The sequence below is a fragment of the Choloepus didactylus genome, chromosome 6 (assembly GCF_015220235.1).
Source record: "Choloepus didactylus isolate mChoDid1 chromosome 6, mChoDid1.pri, whole genome shotgun sequence".
Taxonomy (NCBI): Eukaryota; Metazoa; Chordata; class Mammalia; order Pilosa; family Megalonychidae; genus Choloepus; species Choloepus didactylus.
The window spans coordinates 62,188,406-62,210,793 of record NC_051312.1 but is presented as its reverse complement, the minus strand read 5'-3'; the positions used below and the strand labels follow the sequence as shown (position 1 = coordinate 62,210,793).

The window sequence follows — 22,388 nt, the reverse complement described above, 5'->3', positions numbered from 1 at the left end:
AATATCCATGAAATCATGACTTGAAAGTCTAGTTATATTTCTCCAAGTCATATTAAAATATGTAACTATTAAAATAAAAAGTCACTGTGTATCATCTAAAATCATAGTACAGCCAGGACTACAAGTATGATCCCTTAGGAAACACTGACTTAGGAAACAGAAACAGGAAAGGCAGAAAAACCAGAAAGGCAGGGTTTATTCAGAAACTCATTCAGGAAAGAATTAAAGAATCTACTTTTAGCTTTTTACAAAGTATACACCTATTTCCATGAATTTACCTGCCAAATTATTTTAGCTTTTTTTCTTAACACCTCCAACCCTTAAGGATACTTAAGCTGGCCTCATATTTAACTCTACAACTTTGCAGTACTTTTTGTCCTGTCCCTATGATGTAGAAGGAATTCAATAAATCTATAAAACGTCTATTTCATGGATCTGCTAGGAAACAATTTAAAAAACAAGCAGTAGGGCAAGGTCAGCACTGCTCTGATGAGGCTTAATCTTATTTACTGACATATGTACTGAGTCATAATTAAATAGTGTCTTACATCCTCTGCAGTTTGAAAATGCACCCATCAAAAGCAGTTACCTGAAGACTATTAAAACATTCTCTTAGGCAAAGCTTAATTCAAAACTTAGAAATTTGAGGCAAAAAGGGCTACAGCTCCATAGATCCTTTTTAACAACATTATTGAGATTTAACTTACATATAAAATATGCCTATTTAACATTTACAATTCAATAGCTTTTAGTATATTCAGAGTTGTACATCCATAACTGCAATCTGAGTTTAGAACATTTTCATCACCCCAATAGTAAATTCCCCTCCACCTTTCAGCTGCAGATAACCTATATATCTCTATAGATTGGCCTATTTGGGTGTGCTGGTTTGAATCTGAAGACTATATTCTTTTAATCCATTCTTGTGGGGGCAGACCTACTGTGGGTGGGACCTTTCAGTTAGGCTATTCTAATTGAGATGTGACCCACCCCATTCAAGGTGGGTCTTAATTCTTCACTGGAGTCCTTTATGAGAAGACAGAAGCCCAGAGACATTTTGGAGAAAGCCACAGAAACCAGAAGCTAAAATCAAGAGAGAAGAACCAGCAGACTCCAGACAGGTCTGGCTAGACCTTTCCCGAAGGGGTTGCAATTACACCCTGGCATCAAAAGATTTGTTGTAGGGATGATGCACCAATATGGTAATGTAAGCCATCCCCTGGTTAATTCTCCCCTCAGAATAACAAATAAAAGGACAAATGCCACTTGCTTGGATCTCGGGAGTACAACAGAGATTAGAGAAGGACTCCACAAATGCTGAATGGAAGAAAAAGAAAAATAATCTCCAAGATCAAGTAGGAAATTTCTGTTCCGAACCACCAGTTCAGACCCCTCCCCCTCACTTGTTCATGCCCAGTGTGGGAGTAGCACAGAGGCAGCACAGCCCAGATCCCTCCCACCATGGATGCAGACTATAGAGCCCATGACAGCAGCAAGCTAGAACCCCACATACATCCAAGCACAGAGACCAAAGTCCATAGAGAACCAGGCGGAATACAAACTACTGAGTAGTGTCAGTAGAAAAGGGCCTGGAAAGGAAAAAAAAAAAGAGAGAGACTGCACAGAACTATTCGCAAGAAGTGCACACACTCAATACAGTCTCTGTTGGCTGGGCCACCTAAACACAAGACAGACCTTATTGGATTGACCTACCTTTCTGAAGATCCCATCTGGGTCCCCAGGGCAGGATACCCTAGGGGAAGAAACCAGAGGCAGAAAAAGCCTCACAGAAGAAAAAAAAAAGTGGGGGAGGAGGTAGAGGGGAAGGGGGTAAGCTGCTGTAACACGGGATGGGTCCCAGAATTGAAAAGTGTCAGGAAAAGGGGGCACTGAATGAGGCAAAGAATTTCAACAAATCATAGGAGCAGGGGAGAAAATTCTGCACAAAAACCAAACAGATAAAAATTTCCAGAGAAGGAACAAAGGAAAGGAACCTTTCTCCTGGAGATGAAACAACTGCACAAAAACTGCAAACTTAAAAACTGTACCACATATCCAGGGCAAGAATCAGATGAAGAACAGCTAAGAAAATCTGAACAACTAAACACAGGCTACTCTAAAGATCCAGAATAAGTTGGACCAAGCATCAAAGAAGAGCCTTTACACAAAGCCAATCAACAAAACCCTAGGCAAAAGAAAAAAACTGACCTCCAAAGCTAACATCAAAATAATCAGATGCCCAGACATCAGCAAAAAATTGCAAACCATACAAAGAAACAGGAAGACATGGCTCATCAAGGGAACTAATTAAAACTTCAGAGACAAAGAATTTGAAACTAATCAAAGAAGTTCAAACAAATCTCCTAAACAAATTCAAGAAGATGAAAGAAAATATAAATACAGAGCTAAATGATATTAAGAAGACAACGTATGGGCATAAAGAAGAATTTGAAAATATAAAAAGAAACATAACAGAAGTTATGGAGAAGAAAGGCACAATAATGGAAATTAAAAATATACTACAGGCATATAACAGATTTGAACAGGGAGAAGAAAGAATCAGTGAGCTAGAAGACAGAACAATCAGAATCATACACTCAGAAGAACAAATAAAGAATAGAAAACATTATTTCAGGGATTTGAGTGACAGCATGATGCATACAAACATACACATCCTGGATATCCCACAAAGAGAAGAGAAGGGAAAACGGGAAGAAATAATATTTGAGGAAATAATGGCTGAAAATTTTCCAATTCTTATGAAAGACATAAATGTATATGTCTAAAAAGCACAACATACACAAAATAAATCCTAATAGACCTACTCTGAGATACATACTAATCAGAATGTCAAATGCCAAAGATAAAGAGAGATTTCTGAAAGCAGCAAGAGAAATCTGATGCATTACACACAAGGAATCCTCAATAAGACTAAGTACCGTTAACTCATCAAAAATCATGGAGGTGAGAAGGCAGTGATATGATTGATATATTTAAAATACTGAAAAAGAAAAACTGCCAGCCAAAAATTCTTCTTCCAGAAAAGCTGTCCTTCAAAACTGAGGGAGAGTTTAAATTATTTACAGATAAACAGAAAAAAAGAGTTTGTCAACAAAAGACTGGCCCTACAAAAAATTACTTAAAGGAATTCTTCAGGAGAGAGTGGCTTGTAGTTGTGTGGAGTGAAGATCTTCAGTAAAGGCAAACAAAAAGGTAAATGCAAAATAGCAATGTATCCTCAATATATAACTCTACCTTTAATTGCCATAAGAGTCAGAATACAACTGAACAGGAAAAAGTCGTATTTCCTGTTAACGGACAAGCAAAATACAAAGAAGTAATTTAGGACAAAAACAATATACAGAGAGGAAACAGAGGGATATGGGAGCAGGGAACATGTATGCTATTGAAGCCAAACTGGTATCTTTTCAAAAATTAGTAGGTTATAGATGCAGTTGTGTAATACAAACCCCAGGGTAACCACAGAGAAAGTATTTTAAAATTATAGAAAGGAAGGGGGAACAATAATCCAAGAAGAACAGATAAGCTATTTAACATTCTGGGGATGCCCAGGAATGACTATGGTCTGTTAATTTCTGATGGATATAGTAGGAGCAAGTTCACAGAAATGTTGCTATATTAGGTAACTTTCTTGGGTTAAAGTAGGAACATGTTGGAAGTTAAGCAGTTATCTTAGGTTAGTTGTCTTTTTCTTACTCCCTTGCTATGGTCTCTTTGAAATGCTCTTTTATTGTATGTTTGTTTTCTTTTTAACTTTTTTTTTCATACAGGTGATTTGAAAAAAGAAGGGAAAGTTAAAAAAAAAAAAAAAAAAAAAAAAAAAGAAAAAAGACAAACAAGGGGAAAAAAAAAAAAAAAAAAAAGATGTAGTGCCCCCTTGAGGAGCCTGTGGAGAATGCAGGGGTATTCGCCTACCCCACCTCCATGGTTGCTGACATGACCACAGACATAGGGGACTGGTGGTTTGATGGGTTGAGCCCTCTACCATAAGTTTTACCCTTGGGAAGACGGTTGCTGCAAAGGAGAGGCTAGGCCTCCCTGTATTTGTGCCTAAGAGTCTCCTCCTGAATGCCTCTTTGTTGCTCAGATGTGGCCCTCTCTCTCTGGCTAAGCCAACTTGAAAGGTGAAATCACTGCCCTCCCCCCTACGTGGGATCAGACACCCAGGGAAGTGAATCTCCCTGGCAACGTGGAATATGACTCCCAGGGAGGAATGTAGACCTGGCACCGTGGGACGGAGAACATCTTCTTGACCAAAAGGGGGATGTGAAAGGAAATGAAATAAGCTTCAGTGGCAGAGAGATTCCAAAAGGAGCCGAGAGGTCACTCTGGTGGGCACTCTTATGCACACTTTAGACAACCCTTTTTAGGTTCTAAAGAATTGGGGTAGCTGGTGGTGGATACCTGAAACTATCAAACTACAACCCAGAACCCATGAATCTCGAAGACAGTTGTATAAAAATGTAGCTTATGAGGGGTGACAATGGGATTGGGAAAGCCATAAGGACCAAACACCACTTTGTCTAGTTTATGGATGGATGTGTAGAAAAGTAGGGGAGGGAAACAGACAGACAAAGGTACCCAGTGTTCTTTTTTACTTCAATTGCTCTTTTTCACTCTAATTATTATTCTTGTTATTTTTGTGTGTGTGCTAATGAAGGTGACAGGGATTGATTTAGGTGATGAATGTACAACTATGTAATGGTACTGTAAACAATCGAAAGTACAATTTGTTTTGTATGACTGCGTGGTATGTGAATATATCTCAATAAAATGATGATTTAAAAAAAAAAAAAAAAAAAAAAAAAAAAAAAAAAAAAAAAAAAAAGAAAGGAAGGGGGAACAATAATCCAAGAAGAACAGATAAGCTATTTAACATTCTGGGGATGCCCAGGAATGACTATGGTCTGTTAATTTCTGATGGATATAGTAGGAGCAAGTTCACAGAAATGTTGCTATATTAGGTAACTTTCTTGGGTTAAAGTAGGAATATGTTGGAAGTTAAGCAGTTACCTTAGATTAGTTGTCTTTTTCTTACTCCCTTGTTATGGTCTCTTTGAAATGTTCTTTTATTGTATGTTTGTTTTCTTTTTAACTTTTTTTTCATACAGTTGATTTAAAAAAGAAGGGAAAGTTAAAAAAAAAAAAAAAAAAAAACAAGGAAAAAAAAAGATGTAGTGCCCCCTTGAGGAGCCTGTGGAGAATGCAGGGGTATTCGCCTACCCCACCTCCATGGTTGCTAACATGACCACAGACATAGGGGACTGGTGGTTTGATGGGTTGGGCCCTCTACCACAGGTTTTACCCTTGGGAAGACGGTTGCTGCAAAGGAGAGGCTAGGCCTCCCTATGGTTGTGCCTAAGAGCCTCCTCCCGAATGCCTCTTTGTTGCTCAGATGTGGCCCTGTCTCTCTAGCTAAGCCAACTTGAAAGGTGAAATCACTGCCCTCCCCCCTACGTGGGATCAGACACCCAGGGGAATGAATCTCCCTGGCAACGTGGAATATGACTCCCGGGGAGGAATGTAGACCTGGCATCGTGGGACGGAGAACATCTTCTTGACCAAAAGGGAGATGTGAAAGGAAATGAAATAAGCTTCAGTGGCAGAGAGAATCCAAAAGGAGCCAAGAGGTCACTCTGGTGGGCACTCTTACGCACACTTTAGACAACCCTTTTTAGGTTCTAAAGAATTGGGGTAGCTGGTGGTGGATACCTGAAACTATTAAACTACAACCCAGAACCCATGAATCTCGAAGACAGTTGTATAAAAAAGTAGCTTATGAGGGGTGACAAGGGGATTGGGAAAGCCATAAGGACCACACTCCACTTCGTCTAGTTTATGGATGGATGAGTAGAAAAATAGGGGAAGGAAACAAACAGACAAAGGTACCCAGTGTTCTTTTTTACTTCAATTGCTCTTTTTCACTCTAATTATTATTCTTGTTATTCTTGTGTGTGTGCTAATGAAGGTGTCAAGGATTGATTTGGGTGATGGATGTGCAACTATGTAATGGTACTGTGAACAATCGAAAGTACGATTTGTTTTGTATGACTGCGTGGTATATGAATATATCTCAATAAAATGAAGATTAAAATTAAAAAAAAAAAAAAAAAAAAAAGACACAATGCTGAGCAAAATTAGCCAGGCACAAAAAGAGAGATATTGTATGTTACCACTAATGTGAATTATGTGAAAAATGTACAATGTTTTATACTGTAGAATGTAGGGGACCTAGAGATACCAATTAGTGGAGGGGGAATGATAATCTAGTAAGAACAGATAAACTATGGAGGGTAATCTCAATGTTATGGGAATGCTCAGGAATGATTATGGTTTGTAAACTTTCTTGGATATAGTAAGATCATGTTGGAAGCAATAGAGTTATTTTAGGTTTTTTTTTTTTCTCTTATTCCTTTGTTTTCTTAGTGGTTGTTAATTTTCTTGGGGTATGGTAGGAACATGTTGGAAGCAATGTAGTTATTTTAGATTATTTGTTTTTCTTACTCCTCTGTTTGGACATGGTTTATTAATTTTCTTGGGGTATGGTAGGAACATATTGGAAGCAAAGTAGTTATTTTAGGTTATTTGTTTTCCTTAATCCATTGCTTTGTTTGAAATGTTTTGTTTCAAAACATTTTTGGTTGTTGTTTGCCTGTTTGTTTTTAATTTTTTGATAAACAAAGTTAAAAAATTGAAAAAAAATCAGTAGAAAAATGGGAGTAAAAACTAAATGACAAATAGGGTGGGATGGGGGGATGGTTTGGGTATTCTCTTTTCACTTTTATTTTTTATTCTTATTCTGATTCTTTCTGATGTAAGGAAAATGTTCAGAAATAGATTGTGGTGATGAACGCATAACTATATGATCATACTGTGAACAGTTGATTGTATACCATGGATGACTGTATGGTTTGTGAATATATTTCAATAAAACTGAATTAAAAAAAAAAATTATAGAGAAACAGAAATGAGATACATGACAAAAGCAACTATACAGAAAAGGAGGCTGCAATAAAGAAGAGACAAAAAATATATATATACTATGTAAAACCAAAGGACAAAATGGCTGAAGTAAGTACAGCCTTTATAGTCATAACACTGTTAATGGATTAAACTCCCCAACCAAGAGACACAAATTGGCAGAATGGATTTAAAAAAGCACAATCCAACTATGTGTTGTTTACAAGAGACTCACCTTAGACCCAAAGATACAAGAAAAAATAACAATCATAAATATTTATGTACCTAACCACAGTTCCTTAAAATACACGAGGCAAACACCAGCAAAACTGAAGGGAGAAACAGACACCTCTGTCACAATAGCTGGAGACTTCAATACACCACTCTTATCAATAGATAGAACATCTTTACAGAAGATCAATAAGGAAACAGAGTACTTGAATATGATAAATGAACTAGATTTAACAGACATATACAGAACATTGCACCCTGTTCTGGTTTGCTAATGCTGCCATTTTGCAAAATACCAGAAATGGATTGGCTTTTATAAAGGGGGTTTATTTGGTTACAAAGTTACAGTCTAAAGACCATGAACATGTCCAAATGAACATCAACACAAGTATACTTTCACCGAAGGAAGGCCAATGGCATCTGGAAAACCTGTTAGCTGGGAAGGCACATGGCTGGCGTCTGCTGATCCCAGGTGGTATTCCAGCTCCACTCTCAGCTCCTGTGCATTTTTCAAAGTGTCACCCTTGGCTGCAGCTGCTCTGAGGTCCTTCTGTTTGCGAGCTCTTTTATATGGCTCCAGTGATTTAATTAAGACCCACCCTGAATGGGTGGGGTAAGTCCTCCACGGAAATTATCCAATCAAAGGTCTCACCCAGTTGATTGAGTCACATCTCCATGGAAACAGTCAACCAAAGGATTCCAAACCCAATCAACACTAATATGTCTGCATCCACAAGATTTCCTTAAAGAACATGGTGTTTTAGGGGACGTAATACATCCAAACCAGCACACACCCCAGAACAGCAGGATATACATTCTTCTCAAGTGCACAGTGATCATTCTCCAGGATAGACCACATGTTAGATCACAAAACAAGTCTCAATAAATTTAAAAAGACTGAAATATGCAAAGCATCCTTTCTGACCATAATGGAATGAAGCTGAAAATTAATAACAAGCAGAGAACTGGAAAATCCACAAACATATGGAAGTTAACACACTCAAACAATCAGTAGATCAAAGAAGAAATTACAAGGAAAATCAGTAAATATCTTCAGACAAGTAAAAATGATAACACAAAATATCAAAACTTATGGGATACAGCAGAGGCAGTGCTGGGAGGAAAATTTATAGCCCTGAATACTTACATTAAAGTAGAAGAAAGAGCTAAAATCAAAGATGTAACTGCACATCTGGAGGAACAAGAAAAAGAACAGCAAACTAAACCCAAAGCAAGCATAAGGAAAGAAATAACAAGGATTGGAGCAGAAATAAATGAAATAGAGGATAAAAAAAAAAAAACAGAGATATTTTCTAACAATGTAACTTCTATAGTCAGTTTGTTCAAACACCACAATTACATCGAACTTTAAATAGGAAGCGATATATGGCAGGTCTGTATAGGTTAGAGTGAAACAGCAACACATCCCAAAGTAATTTGGATAGAGAATAAAAATATATATTTGGGGTCCCCCTGAGGAGCTGTGGGAGGATGCTGAAGTGTTAGACTTCCTCACCTGGATTGTTCCTGATGTTCTCACAAACACTGGGGACTGACAACCTGACATACTGAGCCCTCTGTTGGGGCTTGCCCCTATGAAGCCTGTTACTGCAAAGGAGAGGCTAAACCTGCTTATAATTGTGCCTAAGAGTGTCCCCCTGAGTGCCTCTTTGTTGCTCAGATGTGGCCCTCTCTCTCTAACTAAGCCACCTTGGCAGGTGATCTCACTGCCCTCCCCACTACGTAGGACCTGACTCCCTGGGGTGTAAATCTCTCTGGAAACACAGGATATGACTCCTGGGGATGACTCTGGACCTGGCACTGTGGGATTGAGAACATCTTCTTGACCAAAAGGAGGATGTGAAATGAAATGAAATAAAGCTTCAGTGGCTGAGAGATTTCAAATGGAGTCAAGAGGTCACTCTGGTGAACATTCTTAAGCACTATATAGATAACACTTTTTAGGTTTTATTGTATTGGAATAGCTAGAAGTAAATAACCTGAAACTACCAAACTCCAACCCAGTAGCCTTGACTCTTGAAGTTACAGGGGTGACAGTGTGATTGTGAAAACCTTGTGGATCTCACTGCCTTTATCCAGTATATGGATAGATGAGTAAATAAATGGGGACAAAAACTAAATGAAAAATAGGGTGGGATGGAGGGGATGATTTGGGTGTTCTTTATTATTATTTTTTATTCTTATTCTGATCCTTTCTGGTATAAGGAAAATGTTCAAAAATAGATTGAGGTGATGAATGCACAACTATATGATGGTACTGTGAACAACTGATTGTACACCACAGATGATTGTATGGTATGTGAGTATCTCAATAAAACTGAATTTAAAATAAAAATATATATATATTTTGAATAAAATGAAAAAAGAGAGCATTACCAAAAATTAAAACTTGGTTCTTTGAAAAGATCGATAAAATTGACAAAACCTTAGCTAAATTGACAAAGAAAAAAAGAAAGATACAAATAAATAAAATCAGAAATGAGAGAGGGGACACTACTACTGACCCCAGAGAAATAAAAAGGATCATAAAAGGATACTGTGAACAACTATGAACAAATGTATGCCAACAAATTAAGACAACCTAGATGAAATGGACACATTTCTAGACATACATTCCAACAAGAATACCAACACTGCTCAAACTCTTCCAAAAAATTGGATAGAAGGGAACACTACCTAACTCATTCTACAGAACAACATCACCCTAACATCAACACCAGATAAAGATATTACAAGAAAAGAAAATTACAAACCAATTTCTCTTATGAATATAGTTGCAAAAATCCTCAAAAATATACCAGTAAATCAAATCCAAAAGTACATGAAAAGAATTATCACCATGATCAAGTGGGTTTATCCCAGGTATGTGAGGGTGCTTCAACATAACAAAATCAATTAATGTAATACACCACACATCAACAAAACAAAGGGTAAAAAACACATGATCAAAGAAGTCTACGGATCCAGGGACTCCGATGGGGAGCTGCCATCCCCTTCCAGACGGAGACCCAACTCCACCAGGATGAGCAAACTGTCAAGTGTATCCCCTACGCCCCCACCCCTCCCAGCTCCGGAAGCACTGGAGACCGGAGCCGAGGGGCAGCGCGCCCTATCGCGTGGAACTGGAGCACAGGCACAGCCCACACTTTGTAGCGCCTGCGACCCGGCTCCACCCCGCTTGACCCTGTCCGCTGTACCACCTTGGTGCCCAGGCCTCCACAAATGGCGCAGGCAAAGGCTCCTAGAGTACAGAAATGGTGGCGGGGAGTAGCCAAGTCTCGGAGACCCCGAACTAGAAATCACAACTAGCACAGTGGCAATCCACTTTGAAAGTCGAGGATGGGTGATAAATCAAAGCAAATTACAAGGGCCTGGAAACTCTCAAATTCTGTGGTGTTATTTGGTCGGCCAGTATTTTGGGGAAAGACCACTTGAGCAAAGTGAAGTCCCCAGAAGGTCTGCTCTTGGGATAAGCAGCTCCAGAACTGCTCCAATTACCATCTCAGAAAATATCACAGGAAAATCACAGGAAATGATTTTGCAGCCCTCCAGGACAGAAAAGGAAACCCACTTTTTGCTCAGCCCATCCTGTTTTTGGACCTGCATGAGGACTCCCCAAGGGCTGTGTCTGAGCCACAGGATCAGCACCCAAAAGGTAATAAATACATCTGCTTGTATCAGAGTAGGGGTCTATGGTCAGAGCCCAGCACAACCAGGATCTGATCATGAAAGGCTGTGACTCCCAGGGAAGTGATTCTCCATGGTGACATGGGACACAACTCTCAGGAATAAGACTGGCCCTGGCAATGAGGAATCGAAAATACCTTCTTAACCAAAAAGGGGGAAAGAAAGGTATGCTTCTAGTGCTTTTGAGGTCCACATGTACTCTGAAGAAAGAGTGGAACTGGGCTTGTCACAGCAGCATTACTGAAATATATACCGGGACAACAAAGAGACTTGAATTCAACCTTGGATCCCAACAATTAAGCTCCTGCTACCTTAGGGTGACAGTGATGATGTGGTAAGTCACAATTCCAGGCTTACAGGGTGACTTTCTCCCAATCCCTCTCTCTACCAAAACAATTTGTTTCAGAAATTCACACACATACTCCTGCTCCTACCCCAGGAGTGGACAAGAAGCCCTGTGTGTTAATTTTTGTGTTTTCTTCTATAAAAATTGTATTGTGGTATCACAAAAACACATGACCATCTCAATTGACACAGAAAAGGCATTTGACAAAATCCAGCATCCTTTCCTCATAAAAGCATTTAGAAAACTGGGGATAGAAGGAAACTTCCTCAACATGATAATGGGCATATATGAAAAACCTACAGCTAAGATCATACTACATGATGAAAGACTGAAAGCTTTCCCTCTAAAATCTGGAACAAGACAAAGATGCCCACTCTCACCACTGTTATATTCAACACTGTGCTAGCTAGAGCAATTAGGCAAGAAAAATTAAAAGCATCCAAATTGGAAAGGTAGAAGTAGAACTTTCACTATTTACAGACAACATGAACCTATATATAAAAAGTCCTGAAAAATCTACAGCAAAGCTACTAGCGCTAATAAACCAATTCAGCAAAGTGGCAGGGTCTAAGAGTGACATGCAAAAATCAGTCATGTTTCTACACACTGGTAATAAGCAATTTGAGGAAGAAATCAAGGAAAAAATTCTGTTCACAATAGCAACTAAAAGAATAAAATATCTAGTTAACCAATCAAATATAAAGTTAACCAAGAATGTAAAGGTTTTATACCTGGAAAACTACAAAACTCTGCTAAAAGAAATCAAAGATCCAAATAAATGGAAGCATATTCCATGCTTATGGATGGTGTGCCAGTTTGTATATACTATGTCCCCCAGAAAAAGCCAATTCTTTATTGCAGTCTTGCGGGGGGGGGGGCAGATGTATTAATGTTGATTAAGTTGGAACCACTGGATTAGGTTGTTTCCATGAAGATGTGACCCACCCAACTATAGGTGATAACTCTGGTTGGATAATTTTCATGGAGGCGTGGCCCCTCCTGTTCAGCTTGGGCCTTGATTGGTTCACTAGTGCCTTATACAAGCTCAGATATAAGGAGCTCACTGCAGCAGCTGAGACAGACATTTTGAAGACAGCCACTGGAAGCTGATGCAGACATTTTGGAGAATGCCATTTTGAAATGCAACCTGGGAGCAAGCAGACGCCAGCCACGTGCCTTCCCAGCTCACAGAGGTTTTCCAGAAGGCATTGGCCATCCTCCAGTGAAGGTACCCGATGCGTTACCTTGAACAATTCATAGCCTTAAGACTGTAACTGTGTAACCAAATAAGCCCCCTTTTATAAAAGCCAATCCATTTCTGGTGTTTCGCATTCTAGCAGCATTAGCAAACTAGAACACATGGGAAGATTAAATATTGTCAAGATGTCAATTCAACGCAAAATGATTTACAGATTAATGCAATCCCAATCAAAATTCCAAAAATCTTCTTTGCAGAAATGGAAAAGCCAATTATCAAATTTACCTGAAAGGGTAAGGGATTCCAAATACCCAAAACTATCTTGTAAAAGAACAACAACAAAAGTGGAGGACTCAAAACTTCCTGACATTAAAGCTTATTACAAAGCTACAGTAGTCAACACAGCACAGTACTCGCACAAGAACAGATATACAGACCAGCGGAATAGAATTAAGGGTTCAGAAATAGACCCTCACGTCTATGGTTAATTGATTTTTGACAAGGCTGCCAAGTCTAACTGGGGAAGAATAGTCTCTTCAACAAATGGTGCTGGGAGAACTAGATATCCATATGCAAAAGAATGAAGGAGGACCCTTATCTCATAACATATACAAATATTAATACAAAATGGATCAAAGACATAAATATAAGAACTGGGACTATAAAACTCCTAGAAGAAAATGTAGGGAACATCTTCAGGATCATGTGTCAAACAATGGTTTCTTAGACTTTATACCCAAAGCACAAGCAGCAAAAGAAAAAAATAGATAAATAGGACCTCATCAAAATTTAAAACTTTCGTGCAAAGAACTTTATCTTCAAAGTGATAAGACAACCTACTCAATGGGATAAAATATTTGGAAACCATATCTGATAAGGGTTTAATATCCAGAAAATATAAAGAAAGAAATCTTACAACTCAACAGTAGAAAGACATACTACTCAATTTAAAAAGGGGCAAAAACTTGAAGAGACATTTCTCCAAAGAGGATATACAAATGGCTAAGAAGCATATAAAAAGATGCTCATTATTATTAGGTATTAGGGAAATGTCTATCAAAACCATGAGATACCATTTCACACCTAGAATGGCTGCTATTAAAAAAAAAAAAAATTACAGGTGTTGGAGAGAATACAGAGAAATAGGAACACTTATTCCTTGAATGTGAAATGGCACAGCCAATGGAAGACAGTTTGGCAGTTCCTCAGAAAGCCAAGTATAGAATTACCATATGAACCGGCAATCCCACTACTAGGTATATATCCAAAAGAATTGAAAGCAGGGACTGGAACAGGTATTTGCACACCAGCATTCACAGTGGCATTATTCACAATAGCCAAAAGATGGAAACATCCCAAGTGTCCATCAACTGATGAACGGATAAACAAACGTAGTATATAAACACAATGGAATATTACTCAGCATTAAAAAGAATGATGTTCTAGTTCATGTGTCAACATGAGAACCCTGAAGATACTATGTTGAGTGAAATAAACCAGACACAAAAGGACAAATATTTTATGATCTCACTGATATGAAATAATTAGAATAAGCAAATTCATAGTCAGAATCTAGAATATAGTTTACCAGGGGCTGGGTTAGAGGTAGGGAATAGGGAGTCAATGCTTAAAATATACAGAATTTCTATTGGGGCTTATAGTAAAAGTTTTGGTTATGGATAGTGGGGATGGTAGCACAACATTGTAAGTGTAATTAACAGCACTGAATTAAACATGTGAATGTGGTTAAAAGGGGGAATTTTAGGTCATATACATGTTACTAGAATAAAATTAAAAGAAAAAACATAGGATTACACAACACAGTGAACCCCTTTGTAAGCAATGGACTATAGTTAATAGTATAATTATTAAAATGTTCTTTCATGAATTATTAACAAAATACCTCACTAATGCAAGGTATAAATAATAGGAGGGTATATGGAAATTCTGTATTTTATATATTTCATGCATGATATTTCTGAAAATCTACAACTCCTCTAGTAAAAAAAATTATTAATTTAAAAAAAAAAGAAAATAAGGAGCTTTCGGCCTGAAATACGTGTTTACCAAATCTTTCCCTCTTAGAAAGCTGTTCTTTACTCAGGAGGTAACATACTGTTTTACTTCTGGAAAATATACAAATTTCCTGATGGTTTGACCCAAATTAGAATTTATTATTGGTTAGAATTAGAATTCAGGAATATTTAATAATACATCCTTAACTTTAATAATCACAACACAATTCTAAAAAACTTCCCAAAACATCACATTCAGGGAGTGAATTCAGGCCTGAAAAACCAGTGGTTTGCATTATGCTTGCTTAACTGTATAGTTAAGAGGGTGAACATTATAATAAAACACCCAAAAGGCACGGTACTCAGAATTGCTATGGGGTTAAATGTAAAATTTACACTTATTGTGTTTATAAAAATATATGATTATAGAATGCAATAATACCAGAAAGAGGTACCTCAGAGAGTCTCTAGTCCAGCCTCTGGTTTAGAAATGGTCCTAAAAGGAAACTGTGTTTCAACTAGCAGTTAAAAAATTCACAGTTTGTAGCAGAGTCAGAATTAGAATCCAGGTCTCCTGACTCAGATCCAAAGGTGTTCTCGCTAAACCATGCTTCACTTAAATTAACACCAACACTTTCAGCTCCAATTCTAACCTCAATTTCAAGCGCCATTCCCTAATTTTCACCTGCCTCTTGCATAATGCCATCACCTCAAACAGGTCTACAGTTGAACTTTCTATCATATCCTCCCTCACCCTCAGACTCCATTTCTGTTAGCCAGGTTGGTATTCTCCCAAACAGGATGCACATCTCTCTCTACCCACTAGTTTCCAAATCCTGTTTGTTTGGCCTTTAGAGAAGTGTCATCAACAAACCATCAGGGTTACTGCCTAAAGTTATGTTAGGATGGAGTTGGGATAGGGAGCTGGATGGGTTCAAGCTATAGATACTACCTTCCTTACTACCCTATCCCCAGTATACTCCCTCGAACTCGTGTGAGACTGCCTGGACTAGATTCTCTGCTTTGCCATTTACTAGCCTTGTCAGTTGTTAGCTGTGTGATCTAGGACAAGTTTCTTACCTCTCTGGGCCTCAGTTTCCCCATGTACAAAACAACTCCCTTATATGGCTGTTTTGGAGATTAAATTAATATACCTAAAGTGCTTAAAACAGTGCCTGACAGAGTGAGCACTATAAATGTTAACTGTTACATATTTTCACTATTATTCAGAAACAGATTCTCTAGGTAGAGATGGGGGAGAGAAAAAACAACACCTGTGGGGTAAGGGGAGGGGGCAGTAGTTTCTAAAAGACTACCTCCCTAAAGCTCTTTTGAGAAGTACTGCTCTAGCTAGATATCCAAAGTTGCACCAGGCACTGGACAAGGCAACTTTAGATCCAGAGTGGATCTATAACCTATAACCCTTTTATAGATCAAGGGATGCTGACTACCTTCAGAAACTTGTTTTGTTGATCCAAAGAGTTCTTTAAAAGGAAATATAACTACCATACAAATGGTAGGTTTCCTTTTAATACATGGAACTTGGCATCTATCATTTTACATCCAAACTGCTTCCAGAATTTACACTATCTACCGCTCCTGACAGCATCCAAATTTGCCATCCCAGTTAAAGTCCCTGGACTCCATCTTCAGTATCTATATTCTTATCCTCAAGGGGTGACAGCCACAAAAAACCTTTATATATCTAATACCACCTGAAGGCTTCTCCTCCATCTCTTGGTTTGAAGCTCACACCAGAGATACAGTATCTTCTCCGGGATGATGTTCACAGTCTGACTCTAAGAAAGACCTTGTAACTTTGTCTCACACACTACAAACCATCAAGTATAGTTAGGTGAAACCTACAAGAATTCATACTCTAAGCTCTACTACTGTATCAAAAGAACAAGACAATCACTTTGTTATTGCTTGAGGAAACCAGGCAGAAAATCTTAAGTACCCTTGGGTACCAAAAAGATCTTTTCTCCTTTAAATATAAACCGAGCTTAATGACAGTGACTGGTTACATCACCTTGACCAGCTGTTATTTTGTATTCAGTTTTCCACTGGGAAATGATAGTGTGCCTAATATTTCTAGGCATGATGCAATCCAACCTTAGTTTTCACTACACTGTAAAGGCAACTATTTCTCTTGAAAAGAAATGTTTGTTGCTTCTCAAGCCGGATACAATAAAACACCTCTGAAAAATCAAACCCTGTAAAGAGACCGAATGGCGTGTTTTTGACTATAGCCTCCCTTGCTCTAGGGCACTAGGACTGAAATCTGAGAGTCAACTCAAATAGTATCTAACTAAGCTGAAGGGAGAACATGGCTAAAAGGAGGAAATGAGCCATAGCACTAGCGGGATGGAGCCATAGTTGTCCACTACTGCAAAGCCTCTATGATTCTCAGACCATCAATCAGTCAACACAACTCATGTCAAGCAGGCTGTGTGTGAGTGTGTGTGTGGGTGTGCATGCACACGAGTATGGGGGGGCAGGGGTGGCTCATAATATTTGACCTAGATGGTAGTTAGTAGTTAAAAGAATATTTGCTTTGTAATGTTACACTGCACTGCATAATGTTATATTTCAGTTTAAAAAGAAAAAAAAAGGGAACTAGGAGGGGGTTGGGAGAATCTTCAACTAAATCAATTAGGCTTTATTTCTTTTTAAAAATATGTGAAGAAAATATGATGAAATGTTAATATATGCTAAATATGGAGTGTGAATACATGGGGATGTGTTTTCATTCAGTATGTTTGCATGTTTCCAAATTTAAAAATAAAATGTATTTTTCATAAGAACATGTCTCTTTTTCCCCAGCCTTGACTAAAAGAGAATACTGGGGGGAAAAAAAAAGCAGTTTACCTTGGCCTTATATACTGTCTGCAGGAATGATTTGCTCAAAAAGGCTACACTTTAAGCTGATAAAGAAAACGAAAATAAATACCTTAGAACAACTGGATGAATCAAGGTAAAACAAGATCATGGGTTAAATTTAACTACAAGTGCCACTCTAGTCCTCAAGATTTTCTTTTGCTACTTACTTCCATTTGATGTAAAAAGATAAGGAATGGTTTTGTTTGAAATGTTTTTATTGTTTAATTTTTTGATAAAGTTAAAAAAATAAAGGGAAAAAAGATAAGGAATATAATGCTAGTGAAATCAAGCTTCTATGCTTACTAGCTTGGGCAGGGGAGGGAAAAGCATGATTTGTAAAATATACGCCTGTTACTCATCTATTAAGTTTTAAATGACCTCACTAATTTACTTTCCTTTTTGCTTCCTTTTTCTTATTCCAATGATACATGTATACCCAATGTATATATTCAGAAATTTTCTATTCTAGGAATATGTGTGCTTTTCTCCCATAAGCTACTGGTTTTTAGAATAAGAAATGGTTAACTTGGTTCTGATTCTTCCACAGAACATTCCTAAACATAAAACCTAGTATCATCTATCTCTGTCCTTCACTGAAATTCAGGAAGATCTAAAATGAAAATACACCTAATTACACAAAGATCGTTGCCAGACCCAATACTGAATTGTCTAGGAAATTTTCAAATGCAGAAAGTAATTCTGTTGTTCAGGGTTTCAAAGATTTGAGTCCATAGCTTCAACCTGCAGAGCTTATGACTTAGGGGGATGATCATTCATAGTACTTGGGATAGGGAATGACTATATATAAAATTAACTGGTATAGGCTATTTTTTTAGTGGTTAATTTACTTTCTTCAGATCGATATTCTCAAAAGAGTAAAAGAATGGGCCAGTCTCAGAAGGCAGGAAAAATGGCAGGGAGGGGGGAAAAAAACAACACTTAACACTGCAGCATACAAAAATCTAGAAAGTGCAGAGCTCATAGTGACAGCTCAATAAATTCCAGCTGAATTGACTTTAACAGAGAGCTGTTTGAGTTTCCACACCTCACTGCTCAAACCGCAGGTATCACAATGCAATTCATCGGTTTACAGCTGTGCTGTGGGTACCGTACGAGGATCCAGAAATGATTAGTTTATGCAAAAAAGACTACACCCTCGCAAACCAAGCTCTCTCCACCACTTCATTTAGATTTTTAAAGTCTTAAAAAATATGTATATCAGAGAATTGACAAACATCTACTTAGCAGCGATTTCAGTCTGTAATCTGAAAGGCCACACGTAAACGGAAATGGAAACCAGCTAACCCATTCTGTTAGCCAAGGATTTCGTGGAATTCGCTCAACTTTTCTTACCAATACAAAAAGTGATCATTTCCCTCTTGGGAGGTGATAATTTAATCACAACACAGTGCTGAGGGTGGGGCCACAAGTTAAGAGAACTTGTCCAAGAAATCACTAAACGTTTGACCCTAAAATCGGCAGGAAAACGGCAAAAAGACCAAGACCTTAAAATTCCTGAACTCCCCTACCTGTGGGCTGAAGTTTATGCCGAAGCTAGAAACTACCAGCGCTAGATTCCATTATGTGCCATGTACGGTTCCTCTCACCATCTTTCACACAACTCTTAACTAAAACGCCTAGACCGCAAAGTCTTACGTTGCAGAGGCGAAACTCACTCACAAGAAGGCTCCACCTCAAGCCCCTCTTCACCCCCTTCACCCAATAAGTGTATGCCCAAGAAAGAGATAATGCGTCCAGGACTTTCCTCCTCCTGAGCTGATAGGTGGATTGCCTGAAGTTCCACCCGGAGCCACACATTCCGAACTTGAATACTGGGGTTTCCTACGCTCCCGCCTCGACAGTGGGGAGACCGACGTACTAGCCCTGGCTCGACATTGCTACTTACCGGTACATTGCTGACACCTTGTCCTTTGGAAGCTATCAGGAGAATTTCCCTGAAATCCATGTCGGCCGAGGAGGAGACGTTGGGCCAGGCTCTCGGAAAGGACTGAAAGTGCGCCCTACCAAGGCGCCCAGCTATAGCCAAATGAACTGCTTCGCCAGCCCTCTCCCACCCCTACTCAGCGCGACCACTTCCGGCGCGTTCCAATGCGGTCTACCCGCCCCTTTCTCTCTGGCAACCTATATTCTTTTTGGTCCGCCGCTTTGCTCGCGAGTACTGGCGTAACTTCCGCTTTTAGGCCTGAGACACGTAGAAACGTGCTACGTGGCTGCGGGCGTCGGCTCGAAGGGGCGGGACTAAGCCGTTTTCCAACCAAGGAGGCGCAGTTTCGTAAACTAGGGGTGGGGTTAAGGGAAAGATGCGTAGCTACTGTGGTGGCGCTGTCGCGCGGTCTGATAGTGTTGGTTCTCTTTATGAGCTCTGGGTAGGAAAAGCGGGGATGTGGGGGTTTGCCTTCCAGGCCTGGGTTCGCTGAGTGTCACGGATGGACGCTCAGATCCAAAACGGCGGCACCTTAACAGACATGTCTCGAGCGGGGAATTGCAGTTGCGATTTTCTAGGCGCTCGCGCAACTGCGCCGGCGCGCCGAGCACCGACTGGTCTCTTACCTTGGGTACATACTGCTTACCTGGTACGTCCTGGTTACGTGTAGGGTGCTCGGCTCCTGCACTTATGCACACATGCCATGTGTAGAGACACACGCTTATTGCTTTTGCCACGTTTAAATTATAAGCATCTGTGTTTTTGCTCAGTGAATGAACGGAGAAATTCATGCCTTACACTTCTTCACATACAGACCCACCTGACGCACTTCGTGTCGCATATTTAGTGCGGGTCTAGTCCTGGCTTCCTTTGGAGAGTTATCTTGGGTCTATAAGATCATTTCGGCTCAGTAAAATACACGTAAAATATTAGGCAAACCTGAGGTGAAAGATAGGATCGGGCGGAGATTGACTGCAAATGTGCTCTAGGGATCTGCTTGGCGTGGTTTAAACGCTCTGAAACTGGATTGTGGTTATGTTTACACAACTAAATATCCTAAAACTCACTGTACATTTAAAACGGGTGAATTTTAAGGTGTATGAAGTATCTCAAAGCTGTTAAAAAAATTAGGTAAAATTATTTCATCCTACACTTTCAACTGAAGTTTTAATGCGGGATTGTGGCCCTAATCACGTTTCTCTCCTTAAGGCTTCCTAAGCAATCACTGATACTAAGCCTTTGTCCTGTGGCAGAATTTAAATATAACCTTCCTGTTCCTCTGTGGAAACCACCCTAGCACACAAATAATCTGCATCTTACTTAGCTTTCAGATATTTATCCATTTGTTTTAAGTAGTTCACGCTTGTTGGAGACCAACTTTACAAATATTTTGCCCTCAAGATTTGTGAGTTACATGGTGCTATCTTGGAGGTGTGAAAAGAAATAAAATAAAATAGAATGATTTAGGCTAAAAGACTTTTCCGAAAATGGAGTTGGAGAGCTGTGCATACATGGGGGCCCTTAAGCCATCCCAGAAACAACCCTTGTAAGCAGAAACTAAAATTTACAAAACACCTCCCTTTCTGGGCAAACAAAACTTATTTCTAAAGACCCTCGCGCAAACACCTGTTTTTTTTCCTTCCTGTTAAACACGCTTTCCTGACCATCCCAACTGGGGACACAATTTAGGTTGCTACTGATAGCTGGATAAGTAGAAAATATTCAATATAATTCTTTAGCTGGAAAATGGTTAGTATAGTCTTCAATAGCCAATAGAGGGAAAAAAAACTATTAAGATCACTTCACTCAAGCAGCTTTAAGTTATTCTGACCATGAAAAGCCCTTGTTAAAATAACTTGCTGTTGCTCTAATATCAACAACAAAAACTTATTTTCTGCTCCCAGGAAATTTCCCAGCATTGCCTGCAGTAAGATATGAGGGATGTAACCATATGGTCTCATAATCAGGACCTTGAAAAACAAGCCTGAATGAGGGGAGGACCTGAAGATAACAAGACGATGCTGACCAAACCTCTTTCTCTCTTCTTTTTTTTCCTTTCTGCTTTCTTCTGGCTTCTGGCCATTTCTTTGTCTGTTTGGGGTTATAAAAGCCCAAATAATTCTCACTTTGAACTGGGCTTGAAAGGTTTTTCTTTCCTCCAGTTCCTTGTTGAAGCGTCTTCAATAAACTCACCTTTTCACTAAAGAAAGAGACTTGTTTCTCTGTTTGATGAGGGATCAGGCGGGCCTAACTATTTAGAACCGTGTTTTCAAACGGTAACACTACCTGAATCTGTGTTCCCGAATTGCAATTCTAAGACTCCAAATATTTGTTGCTTTGCAGCTCAGTTTGTTATTTCTTGGTCAACAGAGGCTTAGGAAGGGTGCAATATATTGAAAAAAAGCTACCAGTCTTAGGTTCCTCATCTGTAAGAAAGACTGGACTAAGAGATCTCTAAATTTCCTTCAAGTGGTTCTCTAGTCAGCAGGCAGAGTGATCCTTCAAGTTTTTCCCATTGTTCTTAGGATAACTGTAAAAAGAAATAAAACAAAATAGAGTTATGTCGGAAATAAAGTGGTACCTGTAAGGGAATAAACGCTCTCTCGGTTCTGGAGGAGAAAAGAATTTATTTACGATCTTGCAAGATGGGGCGTCCAGCCAAACACGCGGAAGGCTGGCGCGCCAGAGGAAGAGAATGGCGATGTTTAAATCTCCTACTCCTAATTCGCAAGTCCCTCCCCTGTTTCCCCATTGACTGGGTACTACAGAGGTTACAGCCTATCCGAGAACACTAACTAATTCATCTTTTGAGATTTTAATTTGTACAGCCAATCCCAGAGAGCCAACTAGCTCATTATTGAGATTTTGAACTGATTAGCCAATGCCCCCCCCCCCAAATTTTTATTTTTTTGCTGTGAGTTCCCGCCTCTGATACTACCTCATGTCTCTTTACATCAGGCAGATTCTCTCTTCTCTTTGTCTGGGGCTTGTTTAAACTGGTTTTGCCTCCATTTCCCTTATTCCATGCTGTCTCTATGTGAAAACGAAACTTATTCCTTTCTTACAGATTCCCTCCTCTTT

The 22,388-nt window shown here is 39.1% G+C and overlaps 1 protein-coding gene across 1 annotated transcript in view; it reads right to left on the bottom strand.

Moving 5' to 3' along the window:
- The window catches only part of SPTY2D1 (SPT2 chromatin protein domain containing 1), a 42,978-nt gene extending 23,454 nt beyond the window's left edge, over positions 1-19,524 (bottom strand). The window contains exon 1 of the mRNA XM_037839263.1: positions 19,269-19,524. Coding sequence (XP_037695191.1) covers positions 19,269-19,328 — 60 coding nt within the window. The 5' untranslated portion in view covers positions 19,329-19,524. The remainder of the gene's footprint in view (positions 1-19,268) is intronic.
- Positions 19,525-22,388: the final 2,864 nt, after the last annotated feature.